The sequence below is a fragment of the Phaseolus vulgaris genome, chromosome 7 (assembly GCF_051622355.1).
Source record: "Phaseolus vulgaris cultivar YP4 chromosome 7, ASM5162235v1, whole genome shotgun sequence".
NCBI lineage: Eukaryota > Viridiplantae > Streptophyta > Magnoliopsida > Fabales > Fabaceae > Phaseolus > Phaseolus vulgaris.
In genome coordinates, this window is record NC_143504.1 from 54,562,082 (window position 1) to 54,579,045 (window position 16,964).

At 27.2% G+C, this 16,964-nt stretch overlaps 1 protein-coding gene across 1 annotated transcript; it reads left to right on the plus strand.

The window, feature by feature from the left end:
• Nucleotides 1–5,362: 5,362 nt before the first annotated feature.
• Nucleotides 5,363–7,365, plus strand: NCS1 (permease, cytosine/purines, uracil, thiamine, allantoin family protein). Its single transcript, XM_068637589.1, has one exon. The coding sequence runs from the start codon at nucleotides 5,490–5,492 to the stop codon at nucleotides 7,194–7,196; it is 1,707 nt and encodes a 568-aa protein (XP_068493690.1). The 5' UTR covers nucleotides 5,363–5,489; the 3' UTR covers nucleotides 7,197–7,365.
• The last annotated feature ends 9,599 nt before the right edge of the window (nucleotides 7,366–16,964 follow it).

The following is a 16,964-nucleotide window of genomic DNA, read 5'->3' on the forward strand; positions in this document are numbered from 1 at the left end:
TCCATGGTCCACCATCCACATGCCCGTTTACATCAAGTTAACTACACCGTTTATATTATTATTATTATTATTATAATCTCTAGAACAAATTTTCATTTCAAAAACTTAATTTAAAATTTTAAAAAAATTTCTCTGATGAAAAAGTGTGTGACTTGACTGTAGTATTATTTACCGACCAAAATTTGTAATGTTGTGGAACCAAACAAGCATAGCAGTTTGTAATTTTGTAGTTTATGTCTTTCTCTGAATCCTATCCGTTTCATTGGAAAATTGTGAAAATGGAAATGGTAACAGATATGAATGAATTATTGTGTTTTATAATTAGGTGGTGTCCTTTTCTCTGTTACATAATTAAATCCATGAGGCAAGGCAATTAGGTAGAGCAGATATGAATTGATCCCTACTCAAAGTTTTCAATTCTCAAAACGCGTGTCATCCAAATTTAACTACACTGCATACGTTAATTAACATATTCTTTCTCAATTCTTAATAACATCATTCATTTAGTTGTTACACTATTATTTAACTTTTTAACAACTCTTTAACTCTAACTACATCTTTCTCTCTATAAAACTTTAACCATCGTTTTTTTTCATGCATTCTAAAACTTCGACATCACATTCTTATTCTTTTTTTAGAGGTAAAAACTAACTTTAATTATGTTCAAATTTACTTATGTCTTTCAATATTAAATTCATTAAATTAGTTTAATTATATTTTAAGGTGGTGTTTAGGTATTTTGTGTCCGCATAATGTAAGAAAATCTATTCTACAGAAATTTCCGTGCTTAATTCTCGTCATGTGATTTTTTTTTTCAACGATATTTATATTGTTGCAAGAAAAACTAATTTCTAATTCAATGAGACATTTCTATAAATTTTCTTTATTAAAACTAATATAAATTTTGTTTATATTATCTAATGAAACTCGAGTGACGTGAGAATTTTAAAGTTATTTTATTCTAAGAGTCAAATTTAAGAATTAAATTACAACAACTCCTACCAAGCAACCGATTTACACCCTGAGTGATTTTTTTTATAATTTGAACTGAGGATTACATTTTGAATTTGCTTATGAAAAAACAAGTAATAAAATGAATTTTCTCATTTTTCATAATACATAATTTTTTAAAAGTTAAATATGTTTTTCATTCTTATATTTTGACGTAAAATTGATTTTTGTCTTTTCTGAATAATTATAATAAAAAATTATTAAAACAAATTATTATTAGTTTTTTATGTAAAAATAATTTATCGTTAAGGTATATATTATAATATTAAAATACAATTTGTTACAAATATTCATAAGTATTGTACTAGAAAAAAAATCAATTTCACTTTAATCATTTTCTTAACTATTAATTTGTTTGAAAACTTACCCATTCATTTTCAATGATATAATTTCGTAATTATAAGTACACCTATGACTTTAGGATATTAAATCTGAAGTCACAATTGCTTAGTATTTTCACTCTTAATCATCACAGCAATTATAGCTTGAAATTATAACTTGTGTTCATCTCCTTTTCTGGAACATTCAGCTGCAATACATGTACTTAGAAAATGACCACCATGCAATTAAGATGAACAATAAATTGACAAGTAAAGAATGATGATTGGACAGTATGAAAAATAAAGTAAAATAAAATAATGTGAGACATCCAAATTATGGAGAGACATTTAGGTGTTTTATTTTATCACAATGTCTCGGAAAGAGTAACATAAAATGGGGAATTTTCTAAGTATGTTATTCATTTTATTAACACTGTTCATATCCAAGACTAGTCCTTATAATATTTAGCTGTCATTGCTTCAATGAACCCATTTCATAGGAATTTTTATTTCTCTTTTCATCAAGTACGATTGATTCTAATTAATGTGTGCGTGTGTATTTAGAGATACAAGTACTTTGGTAATGTTTTCAATGTAATTTTGGAGTAAGAAAAAAAAATGAATATATAAACATATATATCAAATAAATTAAGTACTCCATACTTTGGTATTCAATAATTAGATGTCACCACATCTATCAAGAATTTATTTTAAAGTAAACGATATATATATATATATATATATATATTTATTTATTTTGGAGAAAACGTAATTTTTTTATTAAGATCCTTATGAAATGAATGAATTTTTATTTTGTTATTTAAAATATATTTTTTAGTTTTTGAAATATAAAATCGTTCCTAAAGTTCATTTTCAAGTATATAAGTAAGATTAATTTTAAGAATTTAGGAACAATTAAAAATATCAAATGGAAGGATATCCTATTAAATACAAAATTACACGTAATTAATGTGTCGTGTGATGAAATGATAAGAAACACAAAACTAATTATGTCATATTTTTTACTGTAAAAACTATTTTTTATGAACACGAAAAAATAAAATTTACTTTGTTATAGAAATTATAAAAATATATTTATATTCAAAAATCACTATTTTTAACGGGCTTTTGTGTTATTTATAGTTACATTAAATCCAACAAGAATTGAATTATACATTTGTAATTCTTGTGTTTTTTTATCAGTTTTTTAATATTATTACCATTTAGCCGTTAAAAAATTGTGAATAAAGTGTCTTTACAACTAATACATTTTTTAATAAAAAAACTATTTTTGATGAAAAATATTATTTATAAATTTTATGAATTTCTAACTAATATTTTTTTGACACTTGTTCACAAAGTGCTACATTATAATATAATTAAAATTTAAATATACTTTTTATTCCTTAAATTTGGCAGATATTTTTTTTTCATTTAAAATTGAAATTGATCTCTTTGGTTCTTATAATTTGAAAAATATTTTTTCAATCTCCCTAAATATTATTATAAATTTTGCTAATAAAACTCACCATGTAGAGGTATATGTGACTTGATTTAGTTTTTCTAGTCACTCAAGGTAAACATAAAAATTAGATTTCATTAATTTTAATTTAATATAAATTTCATACGAGACCAATGATTATTGGTTTTGTTTGTACTTTTACTTTTACCGTTTTCTGTCACTAAAATTGTTAAACATTTTTTTATGAAATTTTATTCAATAAAAACACAAACATTTGACAACAAATTGTCAAATTTATATTCAACTTGCTATTGTATCAATATATAATATTATAATGTTTGTTTAATAAACACACAATATTGTGACAAATGTTTTTACTGACGGTATGTAATTTTTTTTACTATAGTTTTGAATTGTCATTAATATAATTATCATTGAAAGTTTCAATACTGATGAAATATATCTATCATATCGATCAACTAGGATACCATCATGGTTTTAGAAAAATAAATAAATAATTATATATATATATATATATATATATACGAAAATGCTTATATTTGTTTATAATTTAGATGTAAAAGTTGTATATAATTTTTTATTGAGGTATATTTTAATTTTAACTTTATTTTTTTTTAAATATTTCGGAAAGTGTTTTTCAAAACATGAAAAAGTGAAAAGAGTGAAAGTATATTAAAAAATACTTTCTAGAAATACTTTGGTCTCTTTTTGTATTTTGTAATATATTTTATTGAATATTATTTTGTTTTCTTAATACTTGGAAAAGTAATTTTTGAAATATGAAAATCAAAATAATCATTTTTAAAACTACTATTTAGAATGTTACGAAAATAGAAAATTTAAATTATATTTTAAAAAAAAGAACAAATTGAGTGGTCATTTTTAGAATATTTTTCTCTTATTTTAGAAATCTACTTTTCGAAACAGTTTTTTCCTTACCATTTTTTAAAGAAATACTTTGTGAAACATGAAAATTAATAGTTTTCTTAGAATCTTATAAAGTATTTAAAGAAAGTAAAAATTTGTTTAAAAAGTATTTGCTAAAAAGACATTCTAATAAAAAAAAATAATCAAAAGAAGATGACATTGTGAAAGTGAAAAGTATTTTAATTTAATTGGTGAGAAAAAATCTTAATTTTAATAAAATATTTATGGTAATATAAGCTTTAGCACGACAAGGGAGAGTTTGAAAAAAAAGGAAAACTTAAAGGATAAATATATCAATTTAAATAAAAGAAACAAAAATGCATTGTATTGGATTTAAGGAAGACATGTGTAAAGGCAATTGCGTCCTTTATCACTGCACTCAATCATATCATAAAGGGGAAAAATCGAAAATACCTTTAAAAAAATAGAATTCATATAAAATTACATTCCGAAATTCTTTTTCGGAACATAACAGATAAATTTTTCAATCAGGGGAAAAATCAAAAATACCTTTAAAAAATAGGATTCATATAAAATTACATTCCGAACTTTTTTTTCGGAACATAGCAGATAAATTTTTTTAGAATGTATTATTTTCAGTTCCAGATTTTTTTATCTGGAATGAAATTTTGATTTTTTTTTTTTCTGGATTTTTATATCGAAAACACAAAAATCTCTTCCGCATTTATTTTTTCAGAATGCATTATTTTCAATTCTGGATTTTTACTTTTGAAATAAAGGATATTTTTGGAGTTTTTGAAATTACGTTGGGTGCAGGTTCAAAAGTATTGGGCGCACGGAGCATTTGCCATGTGTAAATAGCATGACCTTTTTGAAGCCCAAACATAATACCTGAAAAAAAAGGGTCTTTTGAGTCACGCCAGCCCCAATAATAGAGGTTTCAATTACACATGCTTTCGATTAGTATAATAATCGATTGATTAATTAAAAAATTATGTTAAATTTATTTTATAATGAATAATGATGGATGCTTCAATTATAATAATTCAACCATAATGGAAGTTTCAATTATACACACGTTCTAGTTTATTAAAATATTCAAAAGGTTTTCATTCTTACAGAAATGAGAAGTGTATTTTCAAAGGTATAAAAATAGTGTTATAAACTATGACAACTTATATACTCATATACAATAAAGACCCAAATAAACTTGGTCAAGTATAATCCTCATAAAAAATTAAATTTATTATCCCTCACGATGAATTTTATAACATTTTCAATTTCTTATTCACTTTTGGAATCATAATTAGCACTTTCTCTTTTAATTAAATCGTAATTAAAGTACTAATCTTGCAGTTATAATGTAAAATTATAACTATGCTTGAAGAAAAAATTGTGCTCTTAGATGCACATTTAACGGCTTATTTACTTCAGCAGTGGCAAGATCTTAACCAAACAGAATTCGAATCATCAAGTATTATTTATTTATTCATTTATGAAGCTGGTGTAGAATAATAAAATATTGTTTATGTATTATCATTTAGATTATTAACAATTTGAGATAATATAATCACGTGTCAGTTTTTTAGCTGATTGATCCAGGGAAACTCTTTGGCCTCATTCTTCAAATCCGTTTTGGTTCACAATAAATGAAAAAAAAGAGAAGAAATAAAGAAGTTGGCTTTTGGCATTATTCATTCCCCACCACTCATCATCGATCTCCATCACACCATTGTATTATTCTACAGCAACAGCCTTGTCCTCACAGCCACAACACCACAAAGAACATGGTTGTTTCTAAATGTCTAAGTTTTACTTTTCATGCTCACCCCACTTCTCCTTTTCTCGCCCCAGTGCCACCCTCCAAAACTCCAACCTTTTCTTCCTCTTCCACCCATAATTTCTTGTCTTCAAAACTGAAAAAAAACCTCCTTTCACCATACAGCTATTCCTCAGTGAAACTCCTACCGATGAAATGTTCCAACTCTTCAAACTCCTTATCACTGCCTGATTTGGAGTTTGAGTATGATCCCACACTCACCAATGAAGACCTGAAGCCAACAGCAGCAAGTGAAAGGACATTTTCTGGCTTTGAAATAGCCAGTTTATGGGTTGGACTAGTTGTTGGTGTCCCTTCTTACTACCTTGCTGGTAGCCTTGTAGACCTTGGCATGGCCTGGTGGCAAGGCATAGCAACTGTGGTGGCAGCCAACATGATCCTCTTGGTTCCTTTGGTCCTCACTGGCCATGCTGGCACACGTTATGGCATATCATTCCCAGTTCTTGTTAGATCCTCTTTTGGCATCCATGGTGCTCATATTCCTACACTTCTAAGGGCCCTAGTTGGTTGTGGTTGGTATGGAATTGAGTCTTGGATTGGTGGGGAGGCAATTTTCCTTCTCTTGCCAAAGTCCATGAAGGAAGCTTCACTGTCCCAGCCTCTACCTTGGCTTGGCACTTCCCCGCTTGAGTTTGCTTGTTTCTTGGTCTTTTGGGCGGCTCAGTTGGGCTTTGTGTGGAGTGGAATTGATGGCATTAGAAAGCTTGAGAAATACTCAGCTCCAATATTGGTTGCTCTTACTTCTTGTCTTCTTATTTGGTCTTGTGTCAGAGCTGGTGGCATTGGTCACATGCTCTCTTTGTCTTCCAAGCTCTCTGCATCAGAATTCTGGTCTGTTTTCTTCCCTTCTCTCACTGCCAATATAAGCTTTTGGGCCACTGTGGCTATTAACATCCCTGATTTTACTAGATATGCTAAGAGCCAGAAGGATCAAATTATTGGCCAAATTGGGCTTCCCATCTTTATGGGGGCATTCACATTTGTTGGTCTAGCAGTCACCTCATCCACAAAAGTAATATTTGGTCAAGTTATTTCTGACCCAATTCAACTTCTTGGTCAAATTGGTGGCCTCACAACTAGGATCATTGCAATCTTTGGTATAAGCCTAGCCATTATCACCACCAACATTGCTGCCAATGTTGTGGCACCAGCAAATGCTCTAGTTAATCTCAGCCCCAAATGGTTCACCTTTAGAAGAGGAGCTCTTCTAACTGCACTCCTTGGGATTGCTTTTCAACCTTGGAGGCTTCTTCAGTCAAGCGAGAGCTTTGTTTATACTTGGCTAGTTGGATATTCTGCTTTGCTGGGTCCTATTGCAGGAATTGTTCTAGCTGATTACTATATTATACAAAAAACAAATTTGAATGTGAATGACTTGTACTCAAAGAGTCCTTATGGGGCATACAGGTATTCAGGGGGGTTTAATGTAGCTGCTATTCTGGCACTAGTTATTGGAGTTCTACCTGTGGTTCCTGGTTTCTTGCAGAAAATTGGAATTGCAACTTCAGTTCCTAACACTTTTGTAGTGATCTACAACAATGCCTGGTTTATAAGCTTCTTTTCTGCTGGATTCTTCTATTTGGTTCTATCAAACTTGAGAGGGAAACCTGGTAAATCTGCTGCTAGAGACCCCCTTTTGCCTACAGCAAAGTAAATATAGAGGAGCTCAGGGAATGGACCACCTCACCCTATGCATAAATGTCATACATTGAGATATACCAATATATAAAACTTTCTTTATACATTGTTCTTTGGTTCAAAATTTTCATATTTGAATTATGGAAGATTCTGTTAATCCTTTTTAATGAGAGTTGTTTTACTGATATTTATGTGCTATATCATCTTTAAAGGTAGCTTGCACATTTTTTCTTTCAATGATTGGATTATATCAATACTAATATCTGTATAATATAACTCTTGAAAGATTGGATATCCAAGGCTCTGTTCCCTAAAGATATCAAAACCAGTTGTCAATTTTCAGTTATTATAAAATAAAAGCCAGTAGTTACTGCAATTGAAGATACTATCCTAGAGTTATTCTGCTTTTGTTGTTCTTGTTAAGAAAAATTCATATATGAGCTATCATTGACCAAAAAAAAATATAGGTAGGGTATTGGTATTCTAAAATATATCTCCATAGTTGGACTATGTCACATAATATAGTTATGGTCCTACATCAGCTATTTTCATAGAAGAGAACTTAATAATGGGTTTTACAAATGATTTCAAATGTTGAAAACTATGATAAATTATTAAGTTTAAAAGGGCGAAAGATTATCTTACTGACGAGTGGTACTAGTATGAGATGACCAAGTCTTTAGTTGTAATTTTCGATTAAAAAACTGAGAGAAAAAACTTTATAATTGTATATTCAAAATTTATGAGATTGTTCTTCCTTATTTTATTCACATTATGAGTCACTTGCAAAGCATTTTACATTTCTTTGACACTTTTCAAAGATTGAAACTTATAGAACTTATCTAGAGTGAGGAATGACCTATCATGTTCTTTGCTCTTACATCATACTTAGTTTTTTTTCTATTTTTTTTATCTATTCCAAGGAGAGAAATTCTTTGGAACTTGCATATTTTCAAAGTTTTGAAAAGTAATGAAAGCATCATTAACTATAGCATCCCATACTACCTTATTCAAGAAATATCTTCATATTATTTTTAAAAAAAGAGTGATTTTCCTCATAAACCAAAGGTGGTAGGTTAATAAATACACCCTCATTGAAACTTTGGTTTCGTCCAACTATATCAAGATCTTTTATCTTTATTAAAAATAATCAAAATAAGCTTGGATGTCAAATGTAAAGAAAACAGCTCTCCAATTCTAAAAATGGAAGTGAATTGGTGATTTAAAAACTTCTTCGTCTATCAATAAACTCAATAAACTATTCTAAAACAATTGAGGTGTGATATATGATTCTTGCTAAAATAAAATGATAATTTTTCAAGACCTAATTGATTATCAACATAAGCTAATGAAAAAATGTTTGAATAAAGTGAAATAATAATAATTTATATTAAAAATCAATTGATTAATAATGAAAATAGCCTTTTAGAATATATAAACATATTAGCACCTACTCGATTATTCTAAAGGATAGCCAATTATCATAAAAAATAATATTTTGAAACTATTTATATTGAATAAGCATAATTGATTATTACTAATGGTAATTGAAAATAAATCACCTGAATAACACAATTTAATTATCTATTTATAAAATAAATTTTTAGATTACATAATTCAGAAATACATTCTATATTATATAATTCAGTATATTTCTCGTTTATATAATTCCAAAATCCATAATATGCTTATGAAATTGACTATATTATATAATTTGAAATATATTTATAGAATATTTTAAGTGTATAATTTAAAATATGTTTTCGAATTCCATAATAGGAAAAACTAAAATATGAACATTTTAACCTTTTCAACATCACATAGAAGTACATGAAGAAACTATAAGAATGCAAAAAAGTAACTTAATGTTGTCTAACAGAACTGATTTTTCTGGTCCATTCCATTTGGCGAAATTTTACATGGGCCGGAAGTATGATCTTGACATTGGACTCCTTAAGACTACGAAAAGGCAATTGCTTCCTGTACCACATTACTCCCCAATTTCAATGAAAAAGACAAAAATGCCCTTAATGTATTATTTTTTATATTACGGATTTTCTTATCCGGAATGGGCTTTTGATTTTTGTTTCCGGATTTTTATATCCGGAATAAAAAAAATCTTCTGGATATATTTTTCTGAAATGTATTATTTTTTATTTTAAATTTTTATTTCCAGAATAAAAGTTATTTTTGGAACTTTTTAAATTGTGTTGGGTGCAGGTTGAAAAATGTTGGATATAGGAAGAATTTGCCTAGACAAATTTTTTCTACACCCAATTTGCACCAATATAGTTTTAAAATTTCAAAAATATCCTTCATTCTAGAAATGAAAATTTGAAATTGGAAATAATACATTCTAAAAAAATAGATAAAAAGAATTATTGTTTCCAGAAATGAAAATTTAAAAACAAAAATCAAAATCTTATTCCAAATAAAACAATTCACAAACAAAAAAATTCATTATGAAAAAAAAAAGTTCAAAAACATATTCTAAAAACAAAATCTAGAATGTATTTATATATATATATATATATATATTCTATTTTATTTAAGGACATTTTGAAATTGGGTGCAATGATATAGTGCAGGAAGTAATTGCCCGGAAATTATTTTTGATTTTTCTCATTCAATCTTAGCAATAACGAGTGAAAATTTTCGTTATGCTATCATTATCTTTGTTGGATTGGATATTTAGTTGAATTGAATTTTTTTTTTAAATTACCTTTAGTTATTATAGTTAAAGAACATTGCACTTCGGGAATAGTAGATGAAACTGTGATTTTTAAAAAAATGGGTGGGTATCCTTATTTTAATTTAGGATTTGGCTACCAGGTAATCAATTAACGCTCTTTGATTTATATGTATTAATTATTTTAAGTGGGTTTTTTTATGATAATAAAAAATAATAAATATGAACTACTTTATAGGTGATCCAATCCTTATACATGAAGACAACCTTAACCTCTTTTACTAGACTTACTCCCATGTATGCCTATATAGAAATTTTCTACCTTAATCTAGAGAAAGTCACCCGAGGCAAACAATCATACAATTTAATTGAATACATCACGAGATCATCCTCATAGAAACCAACATATTTATGCACCAATCAGAAAAAAAAGCGCAAACTATGACTGGGATGTAACCCAAGACCAAACTTTTAATTGGACCAAAGCAAAAGTTTTCAGAACATCTACTACTCCCCTTTAAAGATTACCATGTTTCTATACTTCCAAACTTCGTTGACTACTACAATCCAAATCACTTGTCGTGCAGATTGCATGCTGCATAAATATTAACCACAACACACTTATAGTTACTAATATCCTCGTCCGAAATAGCATTAGGCACATTGTTTAACTTGGATGAAGATATGGTCCAACTCCTTCTCCATTCTACCCACATTGTCAACATAAAAAAACCTCACAAACCCAAATCTTCTTCCCCACCTATTGAGTCTTCGCAAAATGAATACCTATTTCACCATTGTCCACCTCTGAAAAATCTTGATCATTACATTCTCCATGAGTATTCGAAAAATTTGAGAAGAAGAAAGATGTAAATTTGTGTGAGGATTGTTGTGGCTTACGACCCTCAAGTCTCCTTCAGCACCCTTCCCTCATATCTTGGTTCTCTTAATTTTCTTATTTTTTTTAGTCTATTTAATGATTTTCAATATCTATTTAATGATTTCGTAGTAGTAACTCTTTCTTTAATTCTTTGAGAAGATTCTTCGTTCTTATCATTTCTTTTTGCTGTTTCTATAGTTATATACTTGACTTTAATGGTTGAGAGAAAAAACATTGCCTTGATGAAGTTTAAACTTCCAACTGAATATCACCCAACGAAAAAATATATCTTGTTGTCGTGCTCTTTCTACCATCCAAATTTCCTTCCAAATTTGCATAAAAAAAATTCTTGTAAAGTGATACTACTTCTTCTAAAAGAAAATTACATTACATCCCTTTGGTCAGAGTTCCAACATGTAATCTTCCAAATGATTTTCCATAATTTGTAGTGTCATTTTATATTTTGCATTAGTTATAAGATTATTTTAGTGAATTTCTGAGTTATTTGAAAAATCAATCAAGTGCATGCATGGAATACGTATCTCTTTCAGCGCAACCAAAAACAATGTTCTGGTTTTGCATGAAACTTTCCAAGTGTGTTTGTCGACGTCAATTATTATATACGGAATTTTATATATTTATATAAAAGATTATCTTTTGATTACCTAAGCCAGATAGGTGAAGTTGCCAAGTTGGAGGCTGACTAAGCTTGAACTTTACCCAAATGTGGGATATAATTTGAAACTTACAAAATGATTATATTTTGTTTGAAGTATCTGAATAAGGTATATATAATAATTAAATGTTGGCCAGGTATATTTCTTTCCTTTGGCTGACATTAGAGTTAGAGTTAGTGTTTTTATACACATTTTTTTTCACAACTGATAGGAGAGAAAAATAAAAAGAAAGAATAAAATTAATATGTTAAAATTTAAATTGTGTTACCTATATATATATATATTGTTGGGTATAAAGTCAAAACCAATTAGGTTGGGCTGACTATACACAATGTTTAGTGGATGAGCTTAATCATTGTACACCGTTGAAGCGCAGGTGAACATTGTTCCGTGGCTTCAAGTGAGAGATTGTTGGGTATGAAGCCAAGATCAATTGGGTTGGACTGACTAGACACCTGTTGAGTGGGTAAAGTTAATCATTGTGTCCCTTTATTATCTCTATTTTTTGTACGCAACAAAAAAGAAATAAAGCCTAATAAGTTGCTCGTGTGGATATAGGTTTAAGTTGGCGACAGAACTACGTTAAATTTTGTGTTGTTTATTTTTTCTGCAGTTTGATTTGTGATTGTGTGTGATATTTTCGCGTTTGTTTTTCTCATATATATATATATATATATATATATATATATATATATATATATATATATATATATATATATATATCAAAATGAATATAGTATGACATGATAGTGTAGCTTGGAATTTGCTGAAGATGAGTTGACAATTACAAAACCGATACTTAAAAATCAGATAACAAGTTATAAATAATGACAAATTCCATGTGCAACTTGCAACTCCTTACGAACACGTCTCCAAAACCAGAAACTTTGTTGTGACTAGAACCTACTACATATATAGATATTACTAGGAAATATAAATTATGCAAAGCTTTGTGTTTTAAAAAAAATGGTGAGTGACTAAAATTGGTCCTAGAAGTAGCTATATAATTGTGTGTGGATAGCATTTGACTTTAATAAAGTTTGATTTTTAATTGAATTTAATATTTAAGCAACGGGGTGGTTTGGTGCATGTACTCTAATTGATTGATTTCATATATATATTAATTATTATATATACATATTGTGCATTGGTCATTAGATTATTCAAGAAAGGGTCGTATATGTGTATTGTTGAGTTGGTGCTAACTTATGGTGACATCATCAACCCTTCTCATTAGATGAAGAGTCATCCTTTTGCTTATTAAATAGTATATTAAGGGCCATAAGTATTAAGTGTGTGTAACAATTATTTCTTTATATCTATATTTGAAGTGGTAAACCCCAGCTAAATCTGCTTTTAACTGGCCAGAAATTTAAACAAGTTAGATTGAGTTACTGTTTAAAGTTAGGAATACAATCCTAACTCATTTTTTTTAATCTCATTAAAGGGTTGATATATATACAATTGAAAAAAGAAGAAAGAAAATAAGTTACAAAAGACAATGGTAGAACTTAAAGATTATACTTTTCTAATAGTCCCATTGGGTTTTTAAGCCTTTATTTGTGATAGGTGTTGTTACTGAGAAGAGGGTAGAAGTAAATAAAAGAACTTAGAATGATCTGATACAACCCCAATCTTTCATGGTAGAGGTTAAAGTAAACAAGGGTGTGTTAATTGATGAACCACTTAGTTAACACACTATTATTTTAAACGTAATTTAATGACTATTTAATAATATTATCTTTTATTGCAACACGAAAAGGAAAAAAAAGAAAAACTCAATGGGTTAATACAGTTATATTGATGGGTTTAATAGAATATCTCAGAGTAAGTTAAGAATTGAGTCAATCAATCCATATATTAATTTTGATAATTAATTAAGACCAACTTATTATATTTAATTATATTTAATGAAAAGGTCTTTCATGGCGATTTTATAATTGTGGCAGATGAAGTTATAATGAAAAAAAAAAATTATGATCACAATTTAAAATTATTATACAATTTATACATACGTATATTTATTGTGTTTTGTTTAGTGAGATTTGACGTCATAGGAATAAACATATTTTCAAGGAATGAGTGATTGATCATTTTGAAAATTTCTCATTGCCTCAACTGAAGGTCTGATCTTGGGTTACTTCCAAAGTTTCTTCCGCTTGTTTTTTCTTTTCAGATTGGTGTTTTGATCCTTTGGTTTTTATGTTTTCGATTAAAAACAAGTGATTTGTGGTAGGTTAGGTTGGTGATTCATTTTCTTATTTGTGAGAGGTTGTTGTTGTTGTTTGGACTGTTTTAGACTTTCTGTCTAAGATGTATAAAAGTTTGACCACCCTAAAGTGATTCATATTTATTTATTTTTTCTTACTCATAAAAAAAATAATCTTTATTTATGTATTTAAATATTTGATTCAAAATTTTGGTGAATGAAACCTTCATAATTGAGTTTGTGACATGAAGTAGGGTAATTCGTAATTATATTATCTATTTGGTATTAAAACAAATACATGTTAAAGGTATCTAACAAAACAAATCAAATATTAAAAAAAATGCACTTATAATATATTGTCATGGACAAAGGCATCACCATATGTAACTTTGATGACACTTTACGCTAAAAAAAATATACAACTCCAACGACGATAGTAACAATACCAGATTGTTGTCAAAAGTGATAAAAAAAACAAACTACACGACTAAACAATACAATTTAGTGCTAAGTGAAAAAATAACAAATCAACCCTCGTCATGGTAACATCTATATTTATGATGGTTTCACAATATTTTTAAAATGTTATTTTAAGTAGCGTTAAAAACTTTGTGTGCACTAATGTTCATTTGAATTTGAGGTACAAAGGAATTCATAAAGTCCTTGAATCAATTATTGTTACAACACAAGAACGATATAGAAACATGAACCTATCAATCACAAAACAAGAATAAGTATAACAAAGTAATTGGAAGAAACTGGAGAAGACCTAGTTGCTCTAGTAAATAGTCACTAATTTCATATTTGTCAAAGTGATTTAAAATATAAGAGATGACTATTTGTAGCTACTTTGGTCAAAAAATGTGAACAAAATTAAAGATAAAAAATTGAAATTCAAACTTAAATTTGGATCAGGAAAATTCTACTAAGTGACCATGAGAATTGAAGTGTGACACATGCTTCTATTATGTTTTTCATGCCCTCTTCAGCTCTTTTTTTTTATCCGTTTATGTGATGCAGTTAAACTTGATTTCAGGTTTGAATTCAAACTTAATTTTTATCCATAGAATTGAACTCAATTCCATGATTTTGACTGTTATCTAAAGAATTTTTTGATAGATAAATGACTCTTTTTTTTGTAATGATTGTGCCTTCCAAAAATCACCTTTATAATCAACCAACTTTTTTTCAAACTTTTTGAACAAATCAACTATATCATTTATTAGTACAACTCCTTCAAAAAAATTGTCTACAACTCTTGAAAATGCAACCTATGAGCGAAATTTGGATTAAGGAGTTTTTTTTTTCCAAGACAGAGACTAAAAGATGACGTAATGCTTTCATGCATTCATCATGATGTGAAATTCCACATTTTCAAATTTATTAGGTCTCACAAGTATTTAATTTGTTTGGTTGGTAAACTTTTTTATAGACTCAAGGGAAGCTTTGATTTAAAAATAATATATAAAAAAGATACAAAGGTGTCAAATTCTTTTAAATTAAAGTTAAATATTATTTTACTTTTGTTAAATAAAAAGAATTTTTTTTCGTAATTTAGAAAATATTATTTAGTTTTCCTACCTTAAAAATGTGAAATCATCATTTTTTTGTCAATTTTTCCAACAACAATCAATTGTTTATGTGAAAAGGAAAGTAATTATTGTATTTGATACTTACTAGTAGCTCTGGTACTCTGTAAGCGTATGTCACTTTTTTTAAATTTTTTTAAAATAAATATAATTTATTTATCTTAAGGGTATGCGATAATAATTTTAATTTTAAACAAAATTCAAAGAAAAATTCTTTATAGTAATTATCTCATTTACATAAATAAAAACAATGATTCCATAATTTAAAGGGGAAAATAATATCTTCTTATAAAGATGAAGATAAAAACATACTCATTTCATGATCAATTAGATGTTAAATTTACCTTCAATATATATATATATATATATATATATATATTATTTTTTAAAACTATAGGTATATTTTACTAGTAATAGTTTTGTTGGACTCATAAGATAAAATCAATGTGAGTAATAAAGTTTTCTCTAAAAAAATTTAACTCCATATGATGTACTCTTTATTTAATAAAAAATCGGTGGTATAGATATTATGGATATATAATAAGAGTAAGATAGGTTTAGTGATAGATAATTTATTGATTTGGAAAAATAGTAATAAATTAGTGATCGTAAAAGCATTATATAGTCTTAATGATGTATATTGTTTACGTAGACTTTGATATAATTTATATTATAATGAAAGTAAACTTAATACCTAACGTTTTTTGGCAAATATTATATCTTTTGCATATTGTAATTTATTTATTTTCAGTCCCTGTCTTATTCTTATTCTTTGTATCCATCCTTCTATCTATGCATGATATATATGATATTAGAGTTATATATATGTTAAGATTGTTATTTATAAAATAAAAGTATAAATAAATAAATTTAAGAAATTTAATGTTACTAAAAGCGAAAAGAGAAGTAAAATATGATAATATCATTAAAATAAAATATGAAGTAATAATTTTATTAAAAGTATTATATATATATATATTTGTATTTTAATTAAAATTAGGATATTTTTAGATCCTGAATCGTCTTAGAATATTCCTAAGTCTGGGTCAAATCTTTTCCACCCGAGCGTAGTCTATTTAAAAGAGTTTCTGATGATAAGAAACATTAAATGAGTTAACCATGTCGAAAAGAATACATGAAGATTGGTTTCTATTGAATCATCATATAATTAAAATATTTTGTTTAAAGAAAAAAATTCAAAGTAAATAAACTTGAATTGTTTTTATCAAAAATACAGCATTTAAAAAAATTAAAATAAATCAAATTGAGGGTATTTGAATTTTCTAAAAATTGTAAAATTCTTTATGTAAACATAAGATATTTCAAAGCTAGTAAATGAGATAGAAAAGTTGGATCATTAAGTGTAGAACCTTCCGTCAATATATTTTGTATTTTGTATTTAGTAATAATTGAAATATACTAATTTAAATAATAAAATTAAAATTGAATAATTTAAATTGTTTTGTCTAAATTTAACATTCAAAAAATTAAATATTTTTAAATAAAAAAATTTAATTTGATAGATCTATTTTTTCTAAAAATTATAATTTTTTCTAAAAATTATAATTTTTTCTATCCAAATATTTTTTTTAACATATAATAATAAAAAAAATAAAGGTAGTAAATGAGGTAAAAAAAAATTGAAAAATCATATTATGATAGTAGAAAGGTGCAGGATATCCTTCTCCGAAAACAAGCTCCTCATAAATGCTGAGGTAAATCATATTTACAATCTGTTGT